Source organism: Mus caroli, unplaced genomic scaffold, assembly GCF_978045245.1.
Source record: "Mus caroli unplaced genomic scaffold, Mus_caroli_1 scaffold_13, whole genome shotgun sequence".
Taxonomy (NCBI): domain Eukaryota; kingdom Metazoa; phylum Chordata; class Mammalia; order Rodentia; family Muridae; genus Mus; species Mus caroli.
This window is the reverse complement of record NW_028227268.1, coordinates 35,956,209-35,980,716: the sequence shown is the minus strand read 5'-3', so window position 1 is coordinate 35,980,716 and position 24,508 is coordinate 35,956,209. Positions and strand designations below refer to the sequence as shown.

The 24,508-nt window shown below is 45.5% G+C and overlaps 1 protein-coding gene across 3 annotated transcripts; it reads left to right on the top strand.

Annotated features, from left to right (window-relative positions):
* The first annotated feature begins 77 nt into the window (after nucleotides 1-77).
* Nucleotides 78-23,609, top strand: Tubd1 (tubulin delta 1). 3 transcript variants are annotated; one of them, XM_021177255.3, is made up of 9 exons: nucleotides 78-284; nucleotides 4,302-4,521; nucleotides 4,846-4,993; nucleotides 8,290-8,506; nucleotides 11,215-11,446; nucleotides 13,966-14,130; nucleotides 17,508-17,648; nucleotides 21,905-22,088; nucleotides 23,293-23,609. In XM_021177255.3, exons 2-9 carry the CDS (start codon nucleotides 4,350-4,352, stop codon nucleotides 23,393-23,395), a joined length of 1,362 nt encoding a protein of 453 aa, XP_021032914.1. In that variant the 5' UTR covers nucleotides 78-284; nucleotides 4,302-4,349; the 3' UTR covers nucleotides 23,396-23,609. The 3 variants fall into 3 exon arrangements, with proteins under 3 accessions (XP_021032914.1, XP_021032915.1, XP_021032916.1); XM_021177256.3 differs by lacking the exon at nucleotides 78-284 and adding an exon at nucleotides 303-392; XM_021177257.3 differs by lacking the exon at nucleotides 78-284 and adding an exon at nucleotides 411-498.
* The last annotated feature ends 899 nt before the right edge of the window (nucleotides 23,610-24,508 follow it).

The following is a 24,508-nucleotide window of genomic DNA, read 5'->3' as shown; positions in this document are numbered from 1 at the left end:
ATACAGTGGGCAGCGGACATGCGTAGCATTAGCTCCCGGGGCCAGGTACTGGCAGGAGCATGCGCAGAACACCGACGGACGCCAAGCCGGGAAAGTACAGCTTGCGCGTTTGTCTAAGGCGTTTGCCGGACACGGAGCATGCGTACCATATCTGAAGTTGATAAATTGAAATTGAACATGCGTGATTAACCTTCCTAAATAGAAGAAGGGAAACGGGGGTCGAAAAAAGACAAACCCTCAGCAGAGCTCTTCGCATAAGGAGCGAGCGCATTTATTTGTTCTAGGTAGTTTTTTTTTTTTTTTTAAAGTATTGAAAGTGAGCATGCGCGTAGTGAGAGGGTTGGTCTTCTGAAGTTTGAACCGAACTGAAACTGCCGGTCGCAGAGCTGTCAGTGAGTGTGGGGTTACCGGGGAGCTGATAGGGAAGAAAGGCAAAGAAAGACTCTTGTCTTTGCTATTTGCTAATTCAGTGGCTTGGAAAAGTTACATAACCCTTCGGTAACTCAATTTCCTTAACTGTAAAGTGAGAATAGAATTACCTACAATGCAGTCTTAGACGTTAAGTTGAAAATCTGGTTCACAAACCTCTGCTCCTTTCCGGGGCTACATAGACTTGATGTGAAGCACTTATCAAAAATACTCTTTTTAAAATAGTCCCTGTTCTCTGAGAGGCTGAGGCAGAAGGATCATGTGTTTCGAGTCAGCCCAGACTAATTAGACAGTTTCAGGCGTAACTGGGCTACATAGAGAGATGTTGTCTAAAAACAAACAACGTTGTTTAAAAATAATAAAGATTTAGTTTCATATTTTATCTGGTCTTTCTCTAAGCTCCAACTTTGTTTTTCTTTCTATTCTTTCCGAGACACGATCTCACTATGTAGCTCTGGCTGTCCTGGAACGCACGGTGTAGGTGCAAACTCACAGAGATCAGTCTGCCTCAGCCTCCCAAGTGTTGGGCTGAAAGGCTTGCACCACTATGCCTGCAACTTTATGTTAGTTGGTTTGGTTTTTGGTTTTCAGAGACAGGATTTCTCTATGTGGCCCTGGCTGTCCTGGAACTCACTGTGTCCTCAAACTCAGAGATCTGCCTACCTCTGTCCCTTGAGTGCTGAAATTAAAGGTATAGCCACCACGACCGGGCTTATTGATCTTAATTGTGCTTTCCGGGCCAGAAGACGGTTGGTGAGAAAAGAATAAATTAGTCATTTTGTTGGAAGACAGAAAATTAATGTTATTGAATGTTCTATTGTTGAGCTAACTTCTGATGTCCATGTAGTGTGAAATGTATACAAAGAATTCCTTCAGGATCATATTTCCTTTAGATTATTTATGTGTGTGAGTGTATATGCACATGTGTGTGAATGTGAGCACTTATGCAAATGCACAGGAGATGAGGGCATCCAGTTTTCTCTTTCTCTCTCTCTCTCTCTCTCTCTCTCTGAACTTGGGGCTGAGTTTTCTCAACCAAGTGGAAGCCATCCACAGTGGTCCTTCTGTCCGCACTGGACTTGCATCTGTAACTACAGGCCTGCACAGGACTCCTGGCTTGCTATGTGGGTGCTGCATCTAGGCTCCAGTCCTCATGACTACACAGCCCCCACAACCAACACTTTTATTATGATTTATTTGTTTTCTTTTAAAAGTGTACTTGGGACAACAGTGAATGTGAATCATATTTTGGAAACCATTGAATTGTATGTGAATGAATTTGGGCACAGTGAACCCCAAATTATAGAGTGAGGGAATTTCTTTAAATGACTAGATTCTTAGATGGGGACAGGAAAATTGAGGAATGTGGGGAGATCAGGAAAAGGGTGTGTTATTCCAAAATTTCACTGAGGTCTCACCATCTGAGAATCGGGATTCTAGCTCAGAGGACTGGGGAAGATGGCTCAGGGACAAAGTACTCACAATGCAAGCCTGAGGGTCTGAATATGAATCTCCAGAACCCATGTTAAACCAGATGTGTAAGCACACATCTGTTATCCCAACACTCCTATGGAAAGATGGGGAGTGGAGACAGGAGATTCCCTAGAATTATGGGCCAGCTAGTCTAATGCACAAAATTTTCCGTAAAAGTTGCCTATTAGAGACAACATTTCTTTTTTTGTTTGGTTGGTTTTTTTGTTTTTGTTTTTGTTTTGTCTTGTTTCGAGACAGGGTTTCTCTGTGTAGCCCTGGCTGTCCTGGGAACTCACTTTGTAGACCAGGCTGTCCTCGAACTCAGAAATCCACCTGCCTCTGCCTCCCAAGTGCTGGGATTAAAGGCATGCACCACCAAGCCCGGCAACATTTCTTTTATATAGGGCTATTTCAAATACGAACGTTAAAATAGTAATGAGCCATGCTTATGGCCTAAGAGTATATGATTTCTTACTCTGTTTGCAGATATAAGCTTGCAGTTTTCTAGGATGCTCTTGAACAAGCCATAAGCTCCATTTACAGAAAAACATGTTATAACTCCCTTGCTGCAACCTTTGTGCTCTTTGGTTTTACCTTGTCAGCCTGCTGACCTCCCCAGTACACTCAAGGAAACACTTTGTAATTACACACACACACATGCACACACACACACACACACACAAGAGGGAAAGAAAAACATGTCTCTTGGAAAGTCTTTGAACAATATAATGTCAAGGCAATAAAATCAGGCTGGAGAGAAGGCTCAGGAGTTAAGAGAACTTGCTGCTCTTGCAGAGGACCCAGGTTCAGTTCCAAGCATCCTCAAGGCAATTGTGACTGCAGCCCCAGATGATATGTTCTGACACCCTCTTCTGGCCCTTGAGGGCACTGCATGCATGTAGTCAACAGACATACATGCAGGTAAAACATACACATAACATAGGAATAAATTCACAGCACTCAGGAGGCAGAGGCAAGATGATCTCCGTGAGTTTGGGGTTAGCCTGATCTATATAGTGAGTTCCAGGATAGCCAGAGTCACACAGTGAGGCCCTCTCTCAAAAACAAGAGAGAAAAAAGATTAATTAAGTACTTTTAAAGAGAAGACAACAAACTCACATTAATATATGTGGCTCTTGCTAAGACACTTAAATGTGATTCTTGCTTGAGAAGTTCACACCCCACACTAGGAAAGTAATATCCTTTTCTTTTTTTTTTTTTGGTTTTTCGAGACAGGGTTTCTCTGTGTAGCCCTGGCTGTCCTGGAACTCACTTTGTAGACCAGGCTGGCCTCGAACTCAGAAATCCGCCTGCCTCTGCCTCCCGAGTGCTGGGATTAAAGGCGTGCGCCACCACGCCCGGCGTAATATCCTTTTCTTAAGTGTCTTTCTTTCCATTAACACCCTGACTGAAAACCGTGTTGAAAATCTTATAAAAAGCTCTGTGTTAATAAGCCTCAGTGCTGCTTCACACTGCCCTCCTGAAAGGCTTTATGATGGCAAAGCTAAGAATCATAGTTTGCAGAGCATGGTGCTGCATGCCCTTAATCCCCACTGTCTTATTCAGGGTTTCTATTCCTGCACAAACATAATAACCAAGAAGCAAGTTGGGGAGGAAAGGGTTTATTCGGCTTACTCTTCCACATTGCTGTTCATCACCAAAGGAAGTCAGGACTGGAACTCAAGCAGATCAGGAAGCAGGAACTGATGCAGAGGCCATGGAGGGATGTTCTTTACTAGCTTGCTTCCCCTGGCTTGCTCAGCCTGCTCTCTTATCGAACCAAGACCACCAGCCCAGAGATGGTCCCATCCACAAGGGGCCCTTCCCCCTTGATCACTAATTGAAAAAATGCCTTAGAGTTGTATCTCATGGAGGCATTTCCTCAACTGAAGCTCCTTTCTCTGTGATAACTCCAGCTGTGTCAAGTTGACACAAAACCAGCCAGTACACCCCACATTCCAGAGACAGAAACAGGCTGATCTCTGTAAGTTCTAGGCCAGCCAGAGCTACATGAGATCCTGTCTTTAAACAAATACATACATACATACATGTATACATATATAAGTGATTATCTGTACATACACACACATATTAGTGTATATATATTTTAAATTTTCTAAAAATACTATTTTTATGTTGTATGAGAATACCTGTATGTATACCATATGCATGCAGTGCCTGAGAAGGCCATAAGAGGGGAATTGGATCCCCTAGAGCTGAAGTTCCAGGCAGCAAGGTAAATGCTGAGATCCATCCTGGGTCATGCTAAAGAAGAGCAAGTGTTTTAACCACTGAACCATCTCTCCGCCCCTTACTGATAGAATGTGAGCATGTGGCATATTGTTTGCTCTTGTTAGCAATGTGGTGTTTTCTCATGTCTGTCTTTTTTTCTTTTACAGGTGACCCACCCCCTGGTGTTTTAGACTAAGCCTTGTTTGTGGCTTGGCATGTCGATAGTGACAGTACAGCTGGGGCAGTGTGGCAACCAGATTGGCTTTGAAGTGTTTGATGCTTTATTTAGAGACTCACACTGTTCCCAGGGACTCTGTTCTAAGAGGGAAAACGAGGCATATCAAGCATCCTGCAGAGAAAGATTTTTCAGAGAGGAAGAAAATGGAGGTAGGCATGGTCAAGAGTCCTCCCCTCACCAGACTTCAGCACCTTCAAAGTCTGACTCTCAACAAGTATCTCTAAGCCCCATCTCTTCCGCCTCTCAAAGGAAGGCCTTTACTTGTGTCCCCCCACTCCATGCTGCAGTTTGAATCCAAGGCCTCACCAGGCTATGCAAGTACTCTACCCCCAACCCCCGAATTTAAAAACAAAACAAACAAACAAAAGAAAAACCAAAAAACTGAATGTAGGGCTAGCAATATGGTTCAGTGACTTAGAAGTTTATGCTCTGTGGTACCCACATAAAATATATAATTCTCCCTCCTACTCTAGTTCCAGTTGCCCGGGCTGTTCTTGTTGACATGGAACCTAAAGTTATCAATCAAACCCTATCAAAAGCTGCCCAGTCTGGCCGATGGAATTATGGTCAGCACACGAGCTTTTGTCAGAAACAAGGATCTGGGAACAACTGGGCATACGGGTAAGAACAGCTCTGTAAATGTAGCTGTTATTCTCCTAATGTGATTGTCCTCTCAGAGGCCAACTGCCCTGTCTGCTAACCTGCCTAGTTCTGGAAGCTTCCAGCCTCCTACAATCTCATCTAGGCCTAGAATGTTTTCAGCCTCTGAGACTTAATACTGAATAAGCTCACCCTTTCTTGTTCTTTCTGAACTCTGACTGGTTTAACTCAGCTCTCCTGGTTCAAACTCCTCTCCACACTGACTGATTCAGTCTGGCTTCTCATCCTCTGACTGATTTGCTCTACTTGGCACTATGTTCTAATCTTCTGGCTCCTTCTCATTCTCTGGCTCGTTTGTCTACATCTATGTATAGATTGTTCTCTCTCTGCAAACTCTCTATAACTGTCCCAGTAAAACTACCCCTCACCCTCACCCCCCAACCCCCTGCCCCAACCTCCCAACCCCCTAACCCCCCGGCACTGCCCCTCAAATAGCTTCCCTTTCCTCTCTCTTCTCATGAGATTTAGGCATATCCAATTCTGTCAAATCTTTCTCTGATTCACCACTTTGTTTGCCACTCAAACATCACTTTCAAACATGGGTGCTGCCTTCTACAAACTAACTCTGCCTTCATTGTTTGAGATTAAAGATGTGTACAAAGGGCCTCTCTGTAGTCCATCCTGAGGGGTTAAAGGTGTGTGCTAAGGGCTGAGCCACATCACAACTAGGAAAGTGATTTTTCAGCAAATAACACAATCTTAGGGTTCACAGTGTGATCAAGTATCCTGCAACATAACTCCTCTTGATTTTCAGTGAAGTTCAGCAATATAGTTAAGTACTCATACCATTATCACTGTAGAGTTGATGCAACAAGCTCAAAATCTTGGAAGTATTATTTTAAAATTTAGAGTCTGGTGTGATGGCACATGCCTTTCATTTCAGCACTCAGGAGGCAGAGGCATGCATATCTCTGTGAATTCAGCCCAGCCTGGTCTACAAAGTGAGTTCCAGGCTATCCTATTCATTGTTCTATTGCTATGAAGAGACACCATGACCAAAGCAACTCCTATAAAAGAAAACATTTAATTGGACAGTTTAGTCTATTATCATGAGAACATGCAGGCAGATATGGTGCTGGAGAAAAAAACTAAGAACTCTACATTTGGATTCACAGGCAGTAGGAAGAGAGATGCTGGGCCTCACTTGGGCTTTTTTTTTTTTTTTAAGATTTATTTATTTTATTTATATGAGTACACTGTAGCTGTCTTCAGACACACCAGAAGAGGGCATCAGAGCCCATTGCAGATGGTTGTGAGCCACTATATGCTTGCTGGGAATTGAACTCATGATCTCTGGAAGAGCAGTCAGTGCTCTTAACTGCTGAGCCATCTCTCCAACCCCTCACTTGGGCTTCTAAAGCCTCAAAGGCACCCCCAGTGATGCACTTCCCCCCACAAAGCCACAGCCAATTCCAATAAGGCCACACCTTCTAATCCTTCACAAGTAGTCCCACTTCCCGATGACTACCCTATCGGGGCCATTCTGACTCAAACCACTGCACAGGTCACCAAAGCTAACTAGTCAAATCTTGTCTCAAACCAAAACTAAACTAAAATTAAGAATTTACAACTGGGCAGTGGTGACACATGCCTTTAATCCCAGCTTTTTGGAGGCAGAGGCAGGTAGATCTCTAGGAGTTCAAGGACAGCCTGGTCTATAGAGTGAGCTCCAGGGTAGCTAGGACATATATGCAAAAAGACCCTGTCTTGAAAAACCAAAGATAAATAAAAAAGAATTTGGGCCAGTGCGATGGCTCGGGGGGTAAAGGCATTTCCCTCCAACCTGAGGAACTTAGTTCAGTTCCCAAAACCCACAGAGTAGAAGAAGGGAACTGACTCCCCCGAATTATCTTGTGACATCCATACAGGTGTCATAACACATGGATGCCCTCCCGTAAATATATGCAACAAAATAAATAAATAAAATTTATAATGTGCCGGGTGGTGGTGGCGCACGCCTTTAATCCTAGCACTCGGGAGGCAGAGGCAGGCGGATTTCTGAGTTCGAGGCCAGCCTGGTCTACAAAGTGAGTTCCAGGACAGCCAGGGCTACACAGAGAAACCCTGTCTCGAAAAACCAAAAAAAAAAAAAAAAAAAAAAAAAAAATTATAATGTGTCAGGCCTGTAATCCTATAATCCCAGCTACTCAGCAAGAAGATCTCTGCTTCAATGTCTGCCTGAGCTATAGAGCAAATTCAGAGTCAGCCTGGGCATTTTAGCAAACTCTTGTCTCAAAATTCAGAGTATATAAACAAAAGGGAACCAAAACAAAAAAAACAAACAAACAAACCCGGGGCTGGAGAGATGGCTCAGCAGTTAAGAGCACTGACTGTTCTTCCAGAGGTCCTGAGTTCAATTCCTAGAAACCACATGGTGACTCACAACTATCTGTAATAGGATCTGATACCCTCTTCTGGGGTGTCTAAAGACCGCGACAGTGTGCTTATATGCATAAAATAAATAAATCTTTAAAAAAACCCAACCAAACAAAAAAAAACAAAACCAAAAAATTGTACCGGGTGTGGTGGTGTATGCCTTTAATTCCAGCACTTGGGAGGCAGAAGCAGGCGGATTTCTGAGTTCAAGGCCAGCCTGGTCTACAAAGTGAGTTCCAGGACAGCCAGAGCTATACAGAGAAACCCTGTCTTGAAAAACCAAAACAAACAAACAAACAAACAAACAAAAACCACAAAAAACCAAAAGGGGCTGAGGATATAGCTCAGCAATAGAGCTCTTGCCCAGTAGTTCCCAAGTTTTGCTGCACCACAGAACTTCCAGAAGGCAGCCAGGTAATCCCAGCACGTGGGAAGCTGAGGTACGATGGTGAGTTCTAGGCCACGCTCACAAAACATGAGGCCAGCGAGATGACTCAGGGTGGAGGTCATTGCTGCCAAGCCTGAGGACCTGAATTCAGTCCCCAGGAGTTTTCTTCTGGCCGCTACACATGCACCATGGTCTACATTCACGCACGCAATCCATGACATAGAATAATAAAATAATATCAACAAATAAAATAATCCCATTGTTCTCAGTTAAAAGGAACTTCCTAAGTCCTGTAAATGTACTCTTCCAGTCACACTATTCACCTATTAAATATCTTTAACCTGTGTCTGTTAAATGTTAAATCAGGGCACCTGAGCTGTCCATGGGACTCTCTGCCATACTTTGGGAAGGGCTGCCTCCTAAACCTCCTTCCTCTGTGCCACCTCCCTCTGGGTAAACTGACGGGCTCTGTGTTCCTTTTGCCACGGCATAGTTACTCTGTGCATGGACCGAAGCATGAAGAATCTATAATGAACTTAATCCAAACAGAAGTGGAGAAATGTGACTCTTTGAGTGGATTTTTCATCATAATGAGTATGGCCGGGGGAACAGGATCAGGGCTGGGAGCCTTCATTACGCAGAAGCTACAAGATCAGTACTCTAGTGCCTTGAAAATGAACCAGATTATATGGCCTTATGGAACGGGTGAGGTATGAACATGGTTTTTGTTTTGTTTTGTTTTTTAAAATGTATTTATTTCCTGTATATGAGCACACTGTCACTGTCTTCAGACACACCAGAAGTGGGCATCAGATCTCATTACAGATGGTTGTGAGCCACCATGTGGTTGCTGGGAATTGAACTCAGGACCTCCTGAAGAGCAGTCAGTGCTCTCAACCACTGAGCCACCTCTCCAGTTCATGAACATGTTAATTAGAAGTTATGTTTATTATACAAGTGTTTTGCTCACCTGTACGTATGTGCACACATGTGTGCCAGTGCCCAGGGAAGCTGGAAGAGGGCAGATTTCTGGTACTAGGATCATAAGTTTGTGAGCCATCGTGTAGGTTCTGGGAACTAAACTCAGGTTCTCTAGAAGAGCAACAAGTGCTCCTAACCACTGAGCCATCTCTCCAGCCCCTGAAGAAGAAAAGTATTAATGTTGTAAATTCTTTGCTCTTTCTCTTTTTTAATCTATTTAGCCACAAGTAGGAGTCTGGTATCATCATATGCTATTTCTCCTTGGTAAATACTCACTAGAGAAGTAATTAGATCATAGTATATCTTCTTCCTTTTTAAATTTTATTTATTTTTATGTTATATGTATGTATGTATGCATGGCTGTCTATGCATTAAGTGGTGTCAGACCCCCTGGGACTGAGGTTAGACAGTTGTGAGCTGTCATGTGGATGCTGGAGTCAAACCCTGGGCCTTTGGAGAAGCCTCTTACACTTTACCACTGAGCTCTCTCTCGCCCGGTACTCTTTGCTGATAGAGTGAGTGTGAATAAACGGATCCCGCTCTTTGGCAATGCTGAGTTCCAGCTTCAGGACTGATTGTGATATTTCCGTGAACAAATAATTTAGTTTTGGTTACATTTCCCACACATGTGAAGTATCCTTTGTTTTTTAAATCTTTTGTTTCATTTTGGTTTTAGGTTTTTTGAAACAGTCTTACCCAGTCTAGGCTGTCCTCCACATCTAGACCTGTCTGCCCAATGCGGGACTGAGGTGTCCTTAAAAACAAAACAAAACAAACACAAAATATTAAGCTCACTAACCAGTACTCCGGAGCTCTTGACTCTAGCTGCATATGTATCAAAAGATGGCCTAGTCGGCCATCACTGGAAAGAGAGGCCCATTGGACACACAAACTTTATATGCCCCAGTACAGGGGAACGCCAGGGCCAAAAAGTGGGAATGGGTGGGAAGGGAAGTGGGGGAGAGGGTATGGGGGACTTTTGGGATAGCATTGGAAATGTAATTGAGGAAAATATGTAATAAAAAAATATATTAAGCCGGGCGTGGTGGCGCACGTCTTTAATCCCAGCACTCGGGAGGCAGAGGCAGGCGAATTTCTGAGTTCGAGGCCAGCCTGGTCTACAAAGTGAGTTCCAGGACAGCCAGGGCTATACAGAAAAACCCTGTCTCAAAAAACCAAAAAAAAAAAATAAAAAAAAAAATATATATATATATATATATATTAAAAAAAAGAGAAAAGCAAAAAAAAATATTAAGCTCATCATGGTGGCTTTTAAATGCCCCCTCCCCCCAGAAAAGAAGACTCCCCAGTCATGCTGCCTGGCTGTTGACTTGGTCTGTTACTCTCCAGCACTACCACACTGAGATTATCTAATTTCTCTATGCACTGCTGTCCTCTGTAAAATAGGGACAAAAATATCTGCCTCCTGAAGGTGAAGGATATAACACAAGTAAAGCATACAGTAAGGTGGGTTGTGGTGGCACAGCCCTTAATCCCAACACTATGGAGGCAGAGGTAAAGAGGAGAGTTAATCTCTGCCAGTCTACATAGCAAAGTTCTGGACTAGCCAGGGCTATACAGTCTAAAAACAAAAACAAAAAGTTATTGCTACACACTTCTTTCCTGAATCATTTCCTACATTTGGTTTTCCTACTAGGAAGATCAACAGGAAACTGGTATGCAGGTGTGGTGGTGCACGCCTTTAATCCCAGCACTCGGGAGGCAGAGGCAGGCGGATTTCTGACTTCGAGGCCAGCCTGGTCTACAGAGTGAGTTCCAAGACAGCCGGGCTATACAGAGAAATCCTGTCTCGAAACAAACAAACAAACAAACAAAAATTCTCAACAGAGAGAAATTAAGATCATTTGAAGACTAGCCACAGTACCATGGGCCCCAATACAAAGTCCCTCCTTGCAGTACTAGAAGGACCAACCCAGAGATGGGCTCCTGAGAGATATGAAATCATTTTTTAATTTATTGATGTTATTCTTTTTTTTCTTTTTGTTTTGTTTTGTTTTGTATTTTTTTGAGACTGGATTTCTCTGTGTAGCCCTGGCTACTCTGGAACTCACTCTGTAGAACAAGCTGTTCCCAAACTCACAGAGTTTACCTGCCTCCGCCTCCGCCGCCTCACGAGTGCTGAGATTGAAGATGTGAGCATCACCCGAGGGCTGCAATCTACACTTTTTTTTTTTTTAGATTTATTTATTTATTATATGTAAGTACACTGTAGCTGTCTTCAGACACTCCAGAAGAGGGCGCCAGATCTCATTGCGGATGGTTGTGAGCCACCATGTGGTTGCTGGGATTTGAACTCTGGACCTTCGGAAGAGCAGTCGGGTGCTCTTAACCACTGAGCCATCTCACCAGCCCAATCTACACTTTTTAACTACTCAGCCTCTCTCCTTGTCTCTGACCCTGACCCTGTTCTCTCCAGGTCATTGTGCAGAACTACAACTCCATCTTGACTCTCTCTCACCTGTACCGGTCTTCAGCTGCCCTGCTCATTCACGAGAATGACGCTGTCCATAAGATCTGTGCCAAACGGATGAACATCAAGCAGATCTCCTTCAGAGACTTAAATCAAGTTCTTGCCCACCAGCTGGGGAGTGTGTTCCAGCCTACATACGCTGAGGACAGCTCACTTCACTACCGCAGAAATCCACTAGGTACTCGACCCCTCTGTTCTTTGTAGAAAAACTATATGTTCTGAGAGTCCAAAAGTTATTTTTCACAGTCTCCTCCCCTCTGCCTGGAGATACATCCAAGATATATACCCTAAACCCTGCCTTCATCCCTAAGCTATCTTACTGAATCAGCTCAAGTTACTAAATTTCTCAGAAGCATATGGTGTGGGTATCTAAATGTTCCTCGCCGACTACACCGTTTGTAGAACCACTGTTCTCCTAGGGCCTAAAGCAGGGCATGGCAAATAGCAAGCACTTGATAGAACATTCATTGGATAGAAAGTGAATGTGTTTTGTACTGCTGGGGACAGAAGCTCAGGTCTTACACCACTGTACTACATCTAACAGATAAAAGGTAGATAGATGTGGAGTCCACAGAAATTATAGGGCTGGGCTGCAGAGATGGTTTAGTGGTTAAGAGCACTTGTTCTTGTAGAGGACATTCCTGGCTCCTCTAGTGATTCACAAGCATCCATAATGCCAGGTCATGGAGCTCTGACTCCCTCTTCTGACCTCAGGGCACCAGGCACGCACATAGTGCAGATACCTACATGCAGGCAGAACATCCATACACAGAAAATAAGTCTTTGAAAAAGAGCAGGAGGAGGCCGGGCGTGGTGGCCCACGCCTTTAATCCCAGCACTCGGGAGGCAGAGGCAGGCGGATTTCTGAGTTCAAGGCCAGCCTGGTCTACAAAGTGAGTTCCAGGACAGCCAGGGCTACACAGAGAAACTCTGTCTCGAAAACCCACAAAGAAAAAAAAAAGAAAAAAAGAGCAGGAGAAGGAGGGAGAGGAGGGGGAAGAGGAGGAGAAGGGAGAAGAGGAGGGAGAGAAGGAGGAGGCAGTAGTGGTGGTGGTGATGTGGGCTTTTAATTGGACTGGCATTGTGTTTAAGGATTGAAAACTCAAGAGAGGATTTGCTGTCAGTCATGTTACCTGCTGCCATGCTTGACAGAGTATTCTCTGACTATACTGTCATTTTTTTCTCTTGGTAAAGTTTCCTTGCTACTTTTCAATAATGAAGAGAGAGGAAAGATAGGGGAGGGGAACATGAAGAAGAGAAGAGAATGAAAATGCAGAGAGACTCCAGGCTGCCATGTGGTGTCGTGTCCTATGATTGTGCTCTGATAGGGAAGATGAGGAGTAGGGGCAGTCTAAGATTTCGATGATGGGGAAGACAGACAGACTCAGAAGGTCTGAGAAGGAAGAAGCCAGTAGACTAGGGTCTCAGCCAGGCCCTGGAATTGCTAGGCCAAGTCAGAGGGACAGCAGAATGGCCTAGCACATGACTTAATAGCAGACCATGGCTGAGCATGTAAGCCACTGGGGGTGGAGATGAACCCCTAGAGGCATGAATTACAGGTTGTCGCAATCAGTCCTCTCTTCTGGCTTTTTATGTATTTATTTTATTCTGGGTCTTGCTCTGTTGCCTAGGTTGGTCTTGAACTCCTGGGCTAACGAGATCCTCTTGGTCTCTTCCTCAGACTCTGGAGCTGTAGGACCAGGCCTGCCTCATGCCACGAATTTTCATTTGGTGGCTCTCTGCCACAGACCTGTGTTTCTATCCCCAAACAGGTGTGATTATCATTTAGCAAGATAAATAGAAGACCTGGAAATTTTTCTAAGGAACATTTAGTGACTATAGAATGAAAGAGAAATATCTTAATTATCTTTTATAATTGGTTTTCCTGGAGTTTAGTGAATTAGTCATCCATATTTCTATTGATAATTCTTTTGGCAAACTGTATGGTATTTATTTTGTTTTTGTCTGGTTCTCTTTCCTTACTCCCTCCCTTCTTACCTCCCTCCCTCCCTTCCTCCCTCCCACCTTTTTTTTTCTTTTTTTGAGACAGGGTCTCACTATGGTAACTCTAGCTATCGTGGAACTCATTCTGGACAAGGCTGGCCTTGAACTCACAGAAATCTCCCTGCCTCTACATCCCAAGTGCTGGGAATAACGGTATACACAAGTGTGGCTGGATATCCATTTCAGTTTCGAGACAGGGTTTTACTATGTAACCCCTTGAGTGGGCCTGGAACCTGTGGGCAGTCTCCTGCCTCTGACTGCTAAGCGTTGGGATTAGAAGCATGAGCTACCATGCCCATTTTAAGTATGCTTTCTCAGCCATGCTAAAATGAAGCAAAGATCTAGGCTTGATGGCGCACGCCTTTAACCCCAGCATTCTGAAAGCAGAGGCAGATGGATCTCTATGAGTTCAAGAACAGCTTGGCGTACAAAGGGAGTTCCAGGTCAGTCAGAGCCACACAGTGAGGTCCTGTGTCAAAACTCATAAATAAAAAATGAATGAAATGAAGCAAAAATAGAGTCTGCAGCACGCATTGTGTCTAAAAATTCACTATTTTAATGTTGAAATAATTCTAGAATGGAGAAAACACATTTGACTCTGAACTTCATTAAGTCACCGTTGTATAGAAGTCAATGGCACCATTGTGGGTGAAGTCAATAGAGTTCACATTGCATTATTTTTTTTTCTCGCAGGAGACTTAATGGAGCATTTAGTTCCCCACCCTGAATTTAAGATGCTGGGTGTCCGTAACATTCCTCAGATGTCTGCGGCGTCTCTGGCATACAGCACGTTTACCTGGGCTGGCCTCCTCAAGCATTTAAGACAGATGCTTATTTCCAGGGCGAAAATGGAAGAAGGTAAAGGGATATTTTAAAAATAGACAACCCACATATGAGGGAAGTGCCTGTCCTGGAGTCCTGGGTATAAACTGGCTTAGGCTGGTTGAAAGAAAGGCCTCTTCTTCTAGCCTAGGGGCCTCCTATGGAAACTCGCCGGAGTTGTTAAGGGCTTCTTGATGGCTTTACAGTTTCATCTGGAAAAGACATGTCAGACAAGTGCCATGTTATTTCAAATCTTTATTTTAGTTTGTTCAAAGTAAAATATGAAGGTAGTTTTAGAAATCAGGCAGCTTACCTAACCTGTGTAAGGCCCTATGTTCAGCCCTAAGCCCCCAAAAGACCAGGGGTGGAAGTGCGTGTATGTCTGTGACCCCAACATTGCAGATATAGAAGCAGGAAGATCAGCAATAGCCCGCTCTGCTGCATAGCAGGTTTCAGGTCAGCCTCGGGTACGTTATACCTGGCCTCAGAAAAAAATAAACTGTGTACCAGTCCAAGCTGATGGCCTGAGTCTAGTCCCTGGGACCCACAAGGTGGAAGGAGAGAACCAACTCCTGACACTGTCCCCTGACTTCCACACATGCTCTGTGGTACACATGAGCACACACCTACATGCATGAATGCACACACCGCATGCAAATAAAAGAAATCAATTTTCTTTTCAAGACAGGGTTTCTTTGTGTAGCCCTGGCTGTCCTAGAACTCAATGTAGACCAGGCTGGCCTCAAACTCACAGAGATCCCCCTGCCTCTGCCTCCTGAGTGCTGGGAATAAAGGCATGTGCCACCACTGCCTTGTCAATTAATTTTTTATAAATCAAATAATCAAGTAGTTAAAATTCACTTAAGGACTAGGGGTGTACCCAGTGGCAGGCTACACGACTTTGAATTTCTTTCTTTATTTTCTATGTATGGGTGTTTTGCCTGCACGTGTGTCTGTGCACTACATGCATGCTTGGTACTGTGGAGACCGAGTGCATCACATTCCCTGGGACCAGAGTTGCAGACAGTTGTGAGTCACCATATGGATGCTGGGAATAGACCCTGGGTCCTGTGGAAGAACAGCCAATGAGCCATCTCTCCAGCCTCCCAGCAGACTCTGCGTGTGAGAGGCCCTGGATTTGATCCCTTGCATCGCACTATAGGCACATTGTAAGTCAGCCGTGTAGTGGACGGAGTAGTTGTGTAGCACACTTTGGTAAGGAGAACACCGCAGTGCCTGCCCTCGCTCCCTGTCGCTCAGGTAAAACCACTTTCCACGTCCTCAGTTGTTCCTTCCGAGGTTTATTTCCTTGCTTCTGAATATTTGGCTCAGATTTTTATTTTATTTTATTTTATTCCCAGCTTTAACTATTACAAGCCTCTCTGGACGTCCAGGCCTACAGTCCCTGAGGCTGGCCTTGCTGGTTTAGCTTTCCAGAGCAGAAATCTCCTTGTTCCCTCTGCTGTTAGAAATGTCTGTCTTGCTCTCAGGATTTTCACAATGGGTGAGCGGAGTTTCCACTGTCTGGTTGCTCACGGGTTTTACTGATGCTATCTTCTGCTGCTGGCTTTCCTATGTTAAGACATCCTTAGAGTACACTGGTGTATGTGTAGTCCTTTGCCTCTAACTAGAAATCACTGAATGTTATCTAGTAGTAAAGTACTCTAGGAAAACAAAATAACAGGTCGAGAACTGGAGAGATGGCTCAGTGGTTAAGAGCACTCACTGCTCTTCCAGCTCTTCCAGAGGTCCTGAGTTCAATTCCCAGCAACCACATAGTGGCTCACAGCCATCTGTAATGGGATCTGATGCCCTCTTCTGGAGTCTGGAAAAAAAAAAAAAAAACAGGTTGATTTGCTTCCCTCTGCAGGATGGCAGAGCAAGAGTGAAAAGTCTATCTTAAAGTGATGCTTTCAAATATTTGGGAGCCTCATCACTTGTTTTTCTAGCAATACCTGCTAATATCTCATGGAGTAAAGTGTTCTTCAAAGGAGGGTGAGGCACCCTTCACCAGGTTCTGTCAGGTCAATACAGTGCAGTTTGAGCCGGGCGGTGGTGGCGCACGCCTTTAATCCCAGCACTTGGGAGGCAGAGGCAGGCGGATTTCTGAGTTCGAGGCCAGCCTGGTCTACAAAGTGAGTTCCAGGACAGCCAGGGCTATACAGAGAAACCCTGTCTCGAAAAACCAAAAAAAAAAAAAAAAATACAGTGCAGTTTGTTTAGTCATTTTCCCACACAGAGCTAACTGTAGGATAGCTGTGATCTCTTTATAGTTACTTACAGAGTTTAAGCATGTAAAAAAAAAAAACTTTTGTAGTCCAGGAATTGAACTTTTTAGTTTTACATATACTAGGTTAGTGTACCACTCTTGAGCTATGTAGCCAGCCCTAAATGTCTTTAGTTTTGAATATATGACTAAGGATAAGGGTAAACATACTTATGGCACAGATGAAGGTGAAGGGTCTAGCTTTATGACTGTTCACATGTTATCAGATTGCTCTGTATGAAGATTGGCCCCATCCTTGTCACCATCATCATGTATCCCCACATAGCCCAGCAACAGACAACAGGGGAATGAATGATTGATGCAAGAGAGAGAAAATCGCCAGATGGGATAACACACCTCTAATTCCAGCACTCAGGAGGCAGAGGGAGGCAGAGTTCTTGAGTTCAAGGCCATTCTGGTCTACATAGCAAGTTCCAGGATAGCCAGAGCTACTTAATAGAGAGATAGCCCCCAGGGAGAAAGAGAAAGATACAGACAGAGAGGGGCAGACAGAGATACAGAGACAGATACAGACAGAGACATAAGACAAACACAGGCACACAGACATAGAGAGAGGTCACAGTGTCATTGAACACCTGGCTCTGAAGCTGAGCATGGTTGTGCATGCTTGTAATCCCAGCACTTTGAGGCAGGAGGATTGTAAAATTGAGGCGACCCTAGGGCTACATAGCAAGACCTCCTTAAGAAAGAAAAGAAGGAAGGGAGGGAGGGAGGGAGGGAGGGAGGGAGGGAGGGAGGGAGGGAGAACAATAACAACAGAAAACCAGGTGGACACTGCAGCTAACATCTGTAACCCCTGCAACTCTGGCACTTCGGAGGCCAAAGCAGAAGTCCCAGACCAGCCTGGGCTACATTTTGAGTTTTAGGCTACAGAGCATAACCCTGACTCAAAAAAACCAAAAACAAAAAACAAAACAACAACAACAACAACAAAACCCTAGGCAAACAAATGTGTCTGAGCGCAGGTGGATTATCCCAGGGCCCTGATCTCCTGACTGCGGATTCTCCCGCATTACTTGCCAGGTGCTGGGACGATAGCATGTGCTCCCACACTCGACCTGAAACGTCTGTACTCTCATGTTGTTCAGTGCCATTTCTAATCGCTCTTTCTTTTCCTCCGTGCTAGGTATCAACTGGCAGGTGCGGCCTCCTCTGTCAAGCCTTCCACTTATTGGCAAAGCGTCTGCTCACAAGGAGCATCATTTTAACACTTCTCTTGCTAACTTGGTCGTCCTCCGAGGGAGAGAGGTGCACAGTGCAGACGTAGGTAAGCACACGTTCGGGGGAAAGTGAGGCATATGCTTTGGAGCACGTGAGGGTTCTCAAAACAACTTCTGGAACTGTCAAGATGGTGCTGGGAAGAGCACTTCCTCCCCTTGAGTCTGAAGCCTGAGTTAGTACTGGGTCTCATGCAGAGGTGAGCAGTCTGAAGCCTGAGTTAGTACTGGGTCTCATGCAGAGGTGAGCAGTCTGAAGCCTGAGTTAGTACTGGGTCTCATGCAGAGGTGAGCAGTCTGAAGCCTGAGTTAGTACTGGGTCTCATGCAGAGGTGAGCAGTCTGAAGCCTGAGTTAGTACTGGGTCTCATGCAGAGGTGAGCAGAGGAACTGAGTGCACACAGCTCTCCAAACTCCACACACCTAATGCACAGGTAAGCACTTTTAGCTAGGCATTTAACCACTCTAATCCCAGGTCGGGGACAGAAGCAGGCAGATCCCTGTGAGTGTAAGGGCAGCCTGGTCTACTTAATGAGTGCCAGGCTAGCCAGGGCTATTTAGTGAGACCCTGTCAAAAACAACAACAACAAAACAACAAGCCAGGTATGGTGGAGCATGCCTTTCGACCCAACTCTCAGGAGGCAGAGGCAGGTGGATCTCTAAGTTCGAAGCCAGCTTGGCCTACAGAGTGAGTTCTAGGACAGCCAAGACTACACAAAGAAACCCAGTCTGGAAAACCCAAAAAAACAGAACCAAACCAAGCCAAACCAAAAACCAACCAACCAACCAAACAAACAAACAAACAAACAAAACAAAAAACCACACACAGCCGGGCGTTGGTGGCGCACGCCTTTAATCCCAGCACTCGGGAGGCAGAGGCAGGTGGATTTCTGAGTTCGAGGCCAGCCTGGTCTACAGAGTGAGCGCCAGGACAGCCAGGGCTACATAGAGAAACCCTGTCTCGAAAAACCAAAAAAAAAAAAAAAAAAAAAAAAAAAAAACCACACACATCCACCCCCAAAAACAAAACAAGCAAACAAACGAGCCCAAACCTAGTTAGGGGCTGGAGTATGTAACCCACTGAGCCATCTTTCCAGCCAAGCCAATATTCTTTGGAATTCAGTAGTGCATGAGTGTGTGCATGAGAGTGTGCCTGTGGAGGCCAGAGGCAGTGTGTGTCCTTCCTCAGGTGTCATCTATACTGGAATTTTGTTTCTTTGTTTTAGACAGAGTCTATCATGTATGTGTGTGATAGATCAGATTTGCTTTGTAGCTGTGGCTGGCTTTGAACTGATATTCCTGCCCCAACTTTTTGCTAGGGTTACAGGTGTATGCCGCCCTCCACATCTCATCTTAGTTTTGAGCCAGGGTCTCTCACTAACCTGGGACTTGCTGAGGAACTTAGATTTGGCTGGCCAGTGATTCCCAGTCTACACTCCCAGTGCCCATGCAGAGCTCCTGACTTGGGCTCTGGGGATAAAGAGAGAACCCTGTGCAGACTGAGCGACATCCTCTCCCCTTAGGAAGGGAAGCTTAGCACATCATGTGTGTGTGTGTAGGGGACACATGTACTGTATATGGGAACACTTTATTGGTTCTCTCTGTCCACTGTGTGGGTCCCAGAGATTGAAGCAAGTCATTAGACTTAGGGACCAGCATCCCTGGTTTCAAGAGGAAGTTATTAGCACTGGGGTTCATAGAAACAGGCATGTAGGGGAGGGTAAAGCACACTCAAGCATGTGTATGATATGGGCGCATATGCCTGTACATTTACATGCAGAGACCAGAGGAGGACATGGGGTGTCTTCATCTGTTGCTTCTCCCTGCCTTATTGCTTTGAGACAGGGTCTCTCACTGAACCTGAAGCTTGCCCTGTCAGCTCTGCAGACTGACTGCAAAGCTCCTGGGTTTGCCAATCCTTGACCACTAGCTGACACACCAAGCACTCTTACCCACTGCTAGTTCTCAGCCTCCAGATGTGTTCAATTTTGGAGGCTTCCAAAGTCCAATTTCACAGCTTTGCCTGGGGACCTGACTGAACACATGCAGTGGGTCCGTGCACACTGGGTTACAGCTGACAAGGTGACATGAGGCGGGCTAGAAGGGGGAAATGTTGGGACTTAGGAAGGCAAAGGGGCCTCTCACCACCCAAAACCTGAAGATTCCAGTTTGTCAGCATAGACATGGTATTTTGTGTAGAAATATCTTCAAACAAGAATGTTAAACAGGGGCTGGTGAGATGGCTCAGCAGTTAAGAGCATTGACTACCCTTCCAAAGGTCATGAGTTCAAATCCCAACAACCACATGGTGGCTCACAACCATCCTTAATGAGAAACAAATAAAAAAACCTATAGGCCAGAGCGAGTGGGGCCAGAGCAAAAGGGAAGGGGGAAAAAAGGAAAAAGAAAAAAAAAAAAAAAGAATGTTAAACAAACAGTGACCCAGGATTGGGGCCTGAATGTGTAGGACCCCGGGCATAGCCTCTCTCCTGTTGCAGACATTTTCTGGGAATCTCACAAAAAAAACTAACACCTTGTTTCCAGTGAAGACACACTACCCTCCTTCATTCCTGTGGTCTAGAATTTACCTCCTCACTGCAGTCCTGTCTGGGACCCTTCAGGAGCATCCTATGACCTCATTAACATTCCTTAGCAGCTCCTTGAAGACAGTAAGTTCAGGATCACCACAGTGCTGTACAGGACAATGGGGCCCAAGTAGTCTATGGATCTATACCTGTGGGGGTGGGGGTGAGGATGGGGAGGGCTGCGCTCTCCTCCCAAGGACATCAGTCTCTGTACTCAAGCTCCGTGTAAAACCATCTTTCAGGGAAGGCTGGCTCTGCCTCCTGCCAACTCAATCTGAAATTCTTTTCTCACAAAACCAGGGACTCACCTCAGTCTGAGCCGCTGACAGTGCTAGGTCAGGGAGTTAAGACGGCGTCGACTGCACTCAGGTTTATCATCGTGTTCTCCATATTCCCAGACTGCAGGTTCACATCTGAGAAAGCGATAAGGAAGGTCAGAGACCCTTGGGCCTCAAGCACGCCTTGCTGCTACTTTAACATGCATATTTGAATTGGCATTTTTTAAGGTTTCTGTGTAACCCTAGCTGTCCTGAAACTTACTCTGTAGACCAGGCTGGCTTGTAACTAAGAGATCCACCTGCCTCTGCCTCTGCCTCTGCCTCTGCCTCTGCCTCTGCCTCTGCCTCTGCCTCTGCCTCTGCCTCTGCCTCTGCCTCTGCCTCTGCCTCTGCCTCTGCCTCTGCCTCTGCCTCTGCCTCTGCCTCTGCCTCTGCCTCTGCCTCTGCCTCTGCCTCTGCCTCTGCCTCTGCCTCTGCCTCTGCCTCTGCCTCTGCCTCTGCCTCTGCCTCCTCTGCCTCTGCCTCCTCTGCCTCTGCCTCTGCTGCCTCTGCCTCTGCCTCTGCCTCCTCTTCCTCTGCCTCTGCCTCCTCTGCCTCTGCCTCCTCTGCCTCTGCCTCCTCTGCCTCTGCCTCCTCTGCCTCTGCCTCCTCTGCCTCTGCCTCCTCTGCCTCTGCCTCTGTGTGCTGTGCCCAGTGACAAATTTTGTTAATTGTATTTTGATTCTTTTTATAACTTTATTATTTTATGTGTATGTTAGCTTGCATGTAATTTGTACCACATGCATGCCTGGAGCCAGAAGAGGATGTCAGATCCCTTGGGACTGAAGTTACAGACAGTTGCATCCACCCTGTGGATGCAGGGAATTAAACCTGGGTCCTCTGGAAGAGCAGCCAGTGCTCTCAAATTCTTAAGCACTGGGTCATCTTTCTAGCCCCAACTCTTTAACTGAAGTCCAGAGTGAGGGACTCCCTGCCTTCTCTCTCTCTCTCTCTCTCTCTCTCTCAAGACATTTATTTTATGTATTTGAATACACTGTCCCTGTCTTCAGACACACCAGAAGAGGGCATTGTACCCCATTACCCCATTACAAATGATTGTGAGCCATCATGTGGTTGCTGGGAATTGAACTCAGGACCTCTGGAAGAGCAGCCAGTGCTCTTAAGTGCTGAGCCATTTCTCCAGCTCTGCTTTCTGCGTCTGCTGTCATGGCATGTTGTATGTACATGTACCACAGGACACATGTCGAGATCAGAGGACAACCTGTAGAAGAGTCAGTTCTCTCCTTCCACCATGTGGGTCCCAGGAATTGAACTCATGTCATCAGCCTTAGCAGCAATCACATGCACTACCTGAGCCATCTTGCCAGCCCTCAGCCCTCGCTATAATGTTTTCACACGAGTCTAGAAGGGACTTTGCTCATATGTATGGTGTTTTTAACTCTAGAGGGATTTAAAGACCCAGCTCTCTACACTTCCTGGTTGGAGCCTGTTGATGCTTTCAGTGTGTGGAAAACCCAGCGAGCCTTTGACAAGTATGAGAAGTCTGCAGCCCTGGTCAGCAACAGCCAGCTCTTAGTAAAGCCACTGGATATGATTGTGGGCAAGGCGTGGAATATGTTCTCATCCAAGTAAGTAAACATAAGTCTCCAGACTTCCCTACTTTAGCCAGAGAATGCCAAGATAAAGCATAGGTGTGCTGTGGAGCAAACCTTGCTGCCCCCATGCAGCTATGAAGCCTTGGACATGTGACGTAGAGGCTTCCGCTCCTCATGTGTGCAGCAGGATCCAGTGAGGAAATCACGCAAGCCACCTAGCGCACTGCTTGGCTAGTGTTCAGTAGGTGTTCTGCACTAATATTTTATATTTTCTTTCTTTCTTTCTTTCTTTCTTTCTTTCTTTCTTTCTTTCTTTCTTTCTTTCTTTTCTTATGTGTATGGGTCTTTTGCCTACATGTATGTCTACGTATCATAGGCATTGCCAGGACTAGAGTTACAGATGGTTTGCAGTCTCTATGTAGATGCATGGGAAGAGAACCTGTTCCTCTGAACAGTTTCCAAGCAAAATTCAAATTTTCATAGTAAGATGGTTTTCAAAAGAAGATATTGGGATCAGGGCTGTTGCTTGGGAATAGAGCACTTGCCCAGCATTTGTGAGGGCCTGTGTTTTGTCCCTAGCACTGGGCTGAGACAGGAAAATGGTCCTGGGCATGGAGGGGACTCTGGTCTTCCTCAGTAATAGCACCAAAGAGCTCAGCTCCACTGGGTACTGACAGTTATGTGTTGTCAAAATAAAATTCCCCAGATGACTGAACAGGGCTAGGATTCCACAGAGCCCAGGCTGTCCGGTCTGTCTCTCCTCACCGGGATCCCAAGTCCTCTCTTGGTCCAAGCTCTTCTAACTCTAACTATGATGTCAGTTTATTTTGTGTCTGCCCTTGCTATGTTTCTGGAAGCTGGGGGGTGGTGGGGGATCTGAAAAAACCACTCAGGCAGAACCTGGCTTCGTTTCTAATTTCAAACCTTAAGTGAAACTTGTGAGCTCTCTTTTAGAGTCAGTCTGGAGGTAGTCACCTCCTGTACTGAGCCTCCATGCCGGGACTACAGAGTCTGACATGCTGCATTTTCTGTGCCCTCTGGGACACGAAAAGCAGAGGCAGCTTGCTGACAGCTAACATTTGCTAACATTTATTAATTCAGAATAAACAAGTGGTCCACATGTGACAAGGACCCTAAGTGGCTGTGTGAGCTTTGAGTGCTCCTCCGAAGTCTGTTTATTGCTTACGTTTCTCATTTGCCTGGAATACTTGGTTCACATTTTCTGCTTTCTCCCCAGAGCCTATATCCATCAGTACACAAAATTTGGAATGGAGGAAGAAGACTTTTTGGACAGCTTTGCATTGTTGGAGCAAGTTGTTGCCAGTTATGGTAGTCTTTGACCCTAAGCCAAGAGGAAAAGCTCTTTACAGGATTTTTGGACTAAAATATTTTCAAAACTGAGCTGTGCTCAGTGGTGCTTGCCTGTGACTGAGCTCTCTGGAGTCAGGAGCAGGAGTCAGGGGCTCAGGTCGTCCTTGACTACACTGAAAGTTCCAGGCCAACCTGGATGACATGAGACCCTGTCTCAGACTAGATAAATAAATAAATACAAATCTTTGCTTTCAGGTTCAGTCTGTTAAGTAATAAAGTAGAATGCTGATTCTAGTTTAGGTACTCTGTCCACAGACATGAAGAAAACACTTCCAGTGGAGTGGAGTAGATTTTCAGTGAAAACATGTATTAAGTATTTCATTTATAAGAAGCTACCCATGGAGGCCAGAGGGACATGAGATGCTTTCGAGCTGGAGATGCAAGTGGGTTCTGACCCTCTACAAGTAGAGTAAGCAGGCCACCCCTGAGCCATCTCTTGGCTCCAGAGTGGTTGTTTGTTTGTTTCTGTTTTTTAGACAGGGTCTCTGTAGTCCAGGATGGCCTGGAACTTGCTGTGATCCTCCAGCCTCAGCGTCAGCTTCCAAAGTGATAAGCACTGTACTTGGTTTTTTGAGACAGGGTTTCTCTGTGTAGCCCTGGCTGTCCTGAAACTCACTTTGTAGACCAGGCTGGCCTCGAACTCAGAAATCCGCCTGCCTCTGCCTCCCAAGTGCTGGGATTAAAGGCGTGTGCTCTGCCACCACCATGCCCGGCAAGCACTGTACTAGTTAAGCAATGAAGTGAACCACTCTACTTGGGTCTGACAATTACAATTCTGTAAATATATTTGCCTTTGAAAATGATTGCTCTGAACCACAAGAGGGAGATGTTGTCAAATACTACGCTGTGGCCATCGGTTCTGAAGACAGTGAGACCCTCTATGTAGCCATTTTTAAAAAGGCCAGGTGCAGCTGTGCCCTGGACTGAAGCACTCAGGTGACTGGGGCAGGAGGATCTGTTCAGTTTGGAGTTCTAGGAAAAAAGAAAGGGAAAGAGAGAGAGAAGGAGAGGGAGAGGGAGAGAGAGGGGAAGGGAAAGGAAAGTAGAAAATGCAGAAGGTGTGGCAAATGGCTGTAATCCTA

What these genes read in the sequence shown, in the direction of transcription:
- Tubd1 (XM_021177255.3), top strand. Translation starts at nt 4,350, where the DNA reads ATGTCGATAGTGACAGTACAGCTGGGGCAGTGTGGCAACCAGATTGGC. An exon ending in GGGAACAACTGGGCATACGG is followed by an intron (nt 4,994 to 8,289) that starts GTAAGAACAGCT and finishes GCCACGGCATAG; the next exon opens with TTACTCTGTGCATGGACCGA. An exon ending in TGGAATATGTTCTCATCCAA is followed by an intron (nt 22,089 to 23,292) that starts GTAAGTAAACAT and finishes CTTTCTCCCCAG; the next exon opens with AGCCTATATCCATCAGTACA.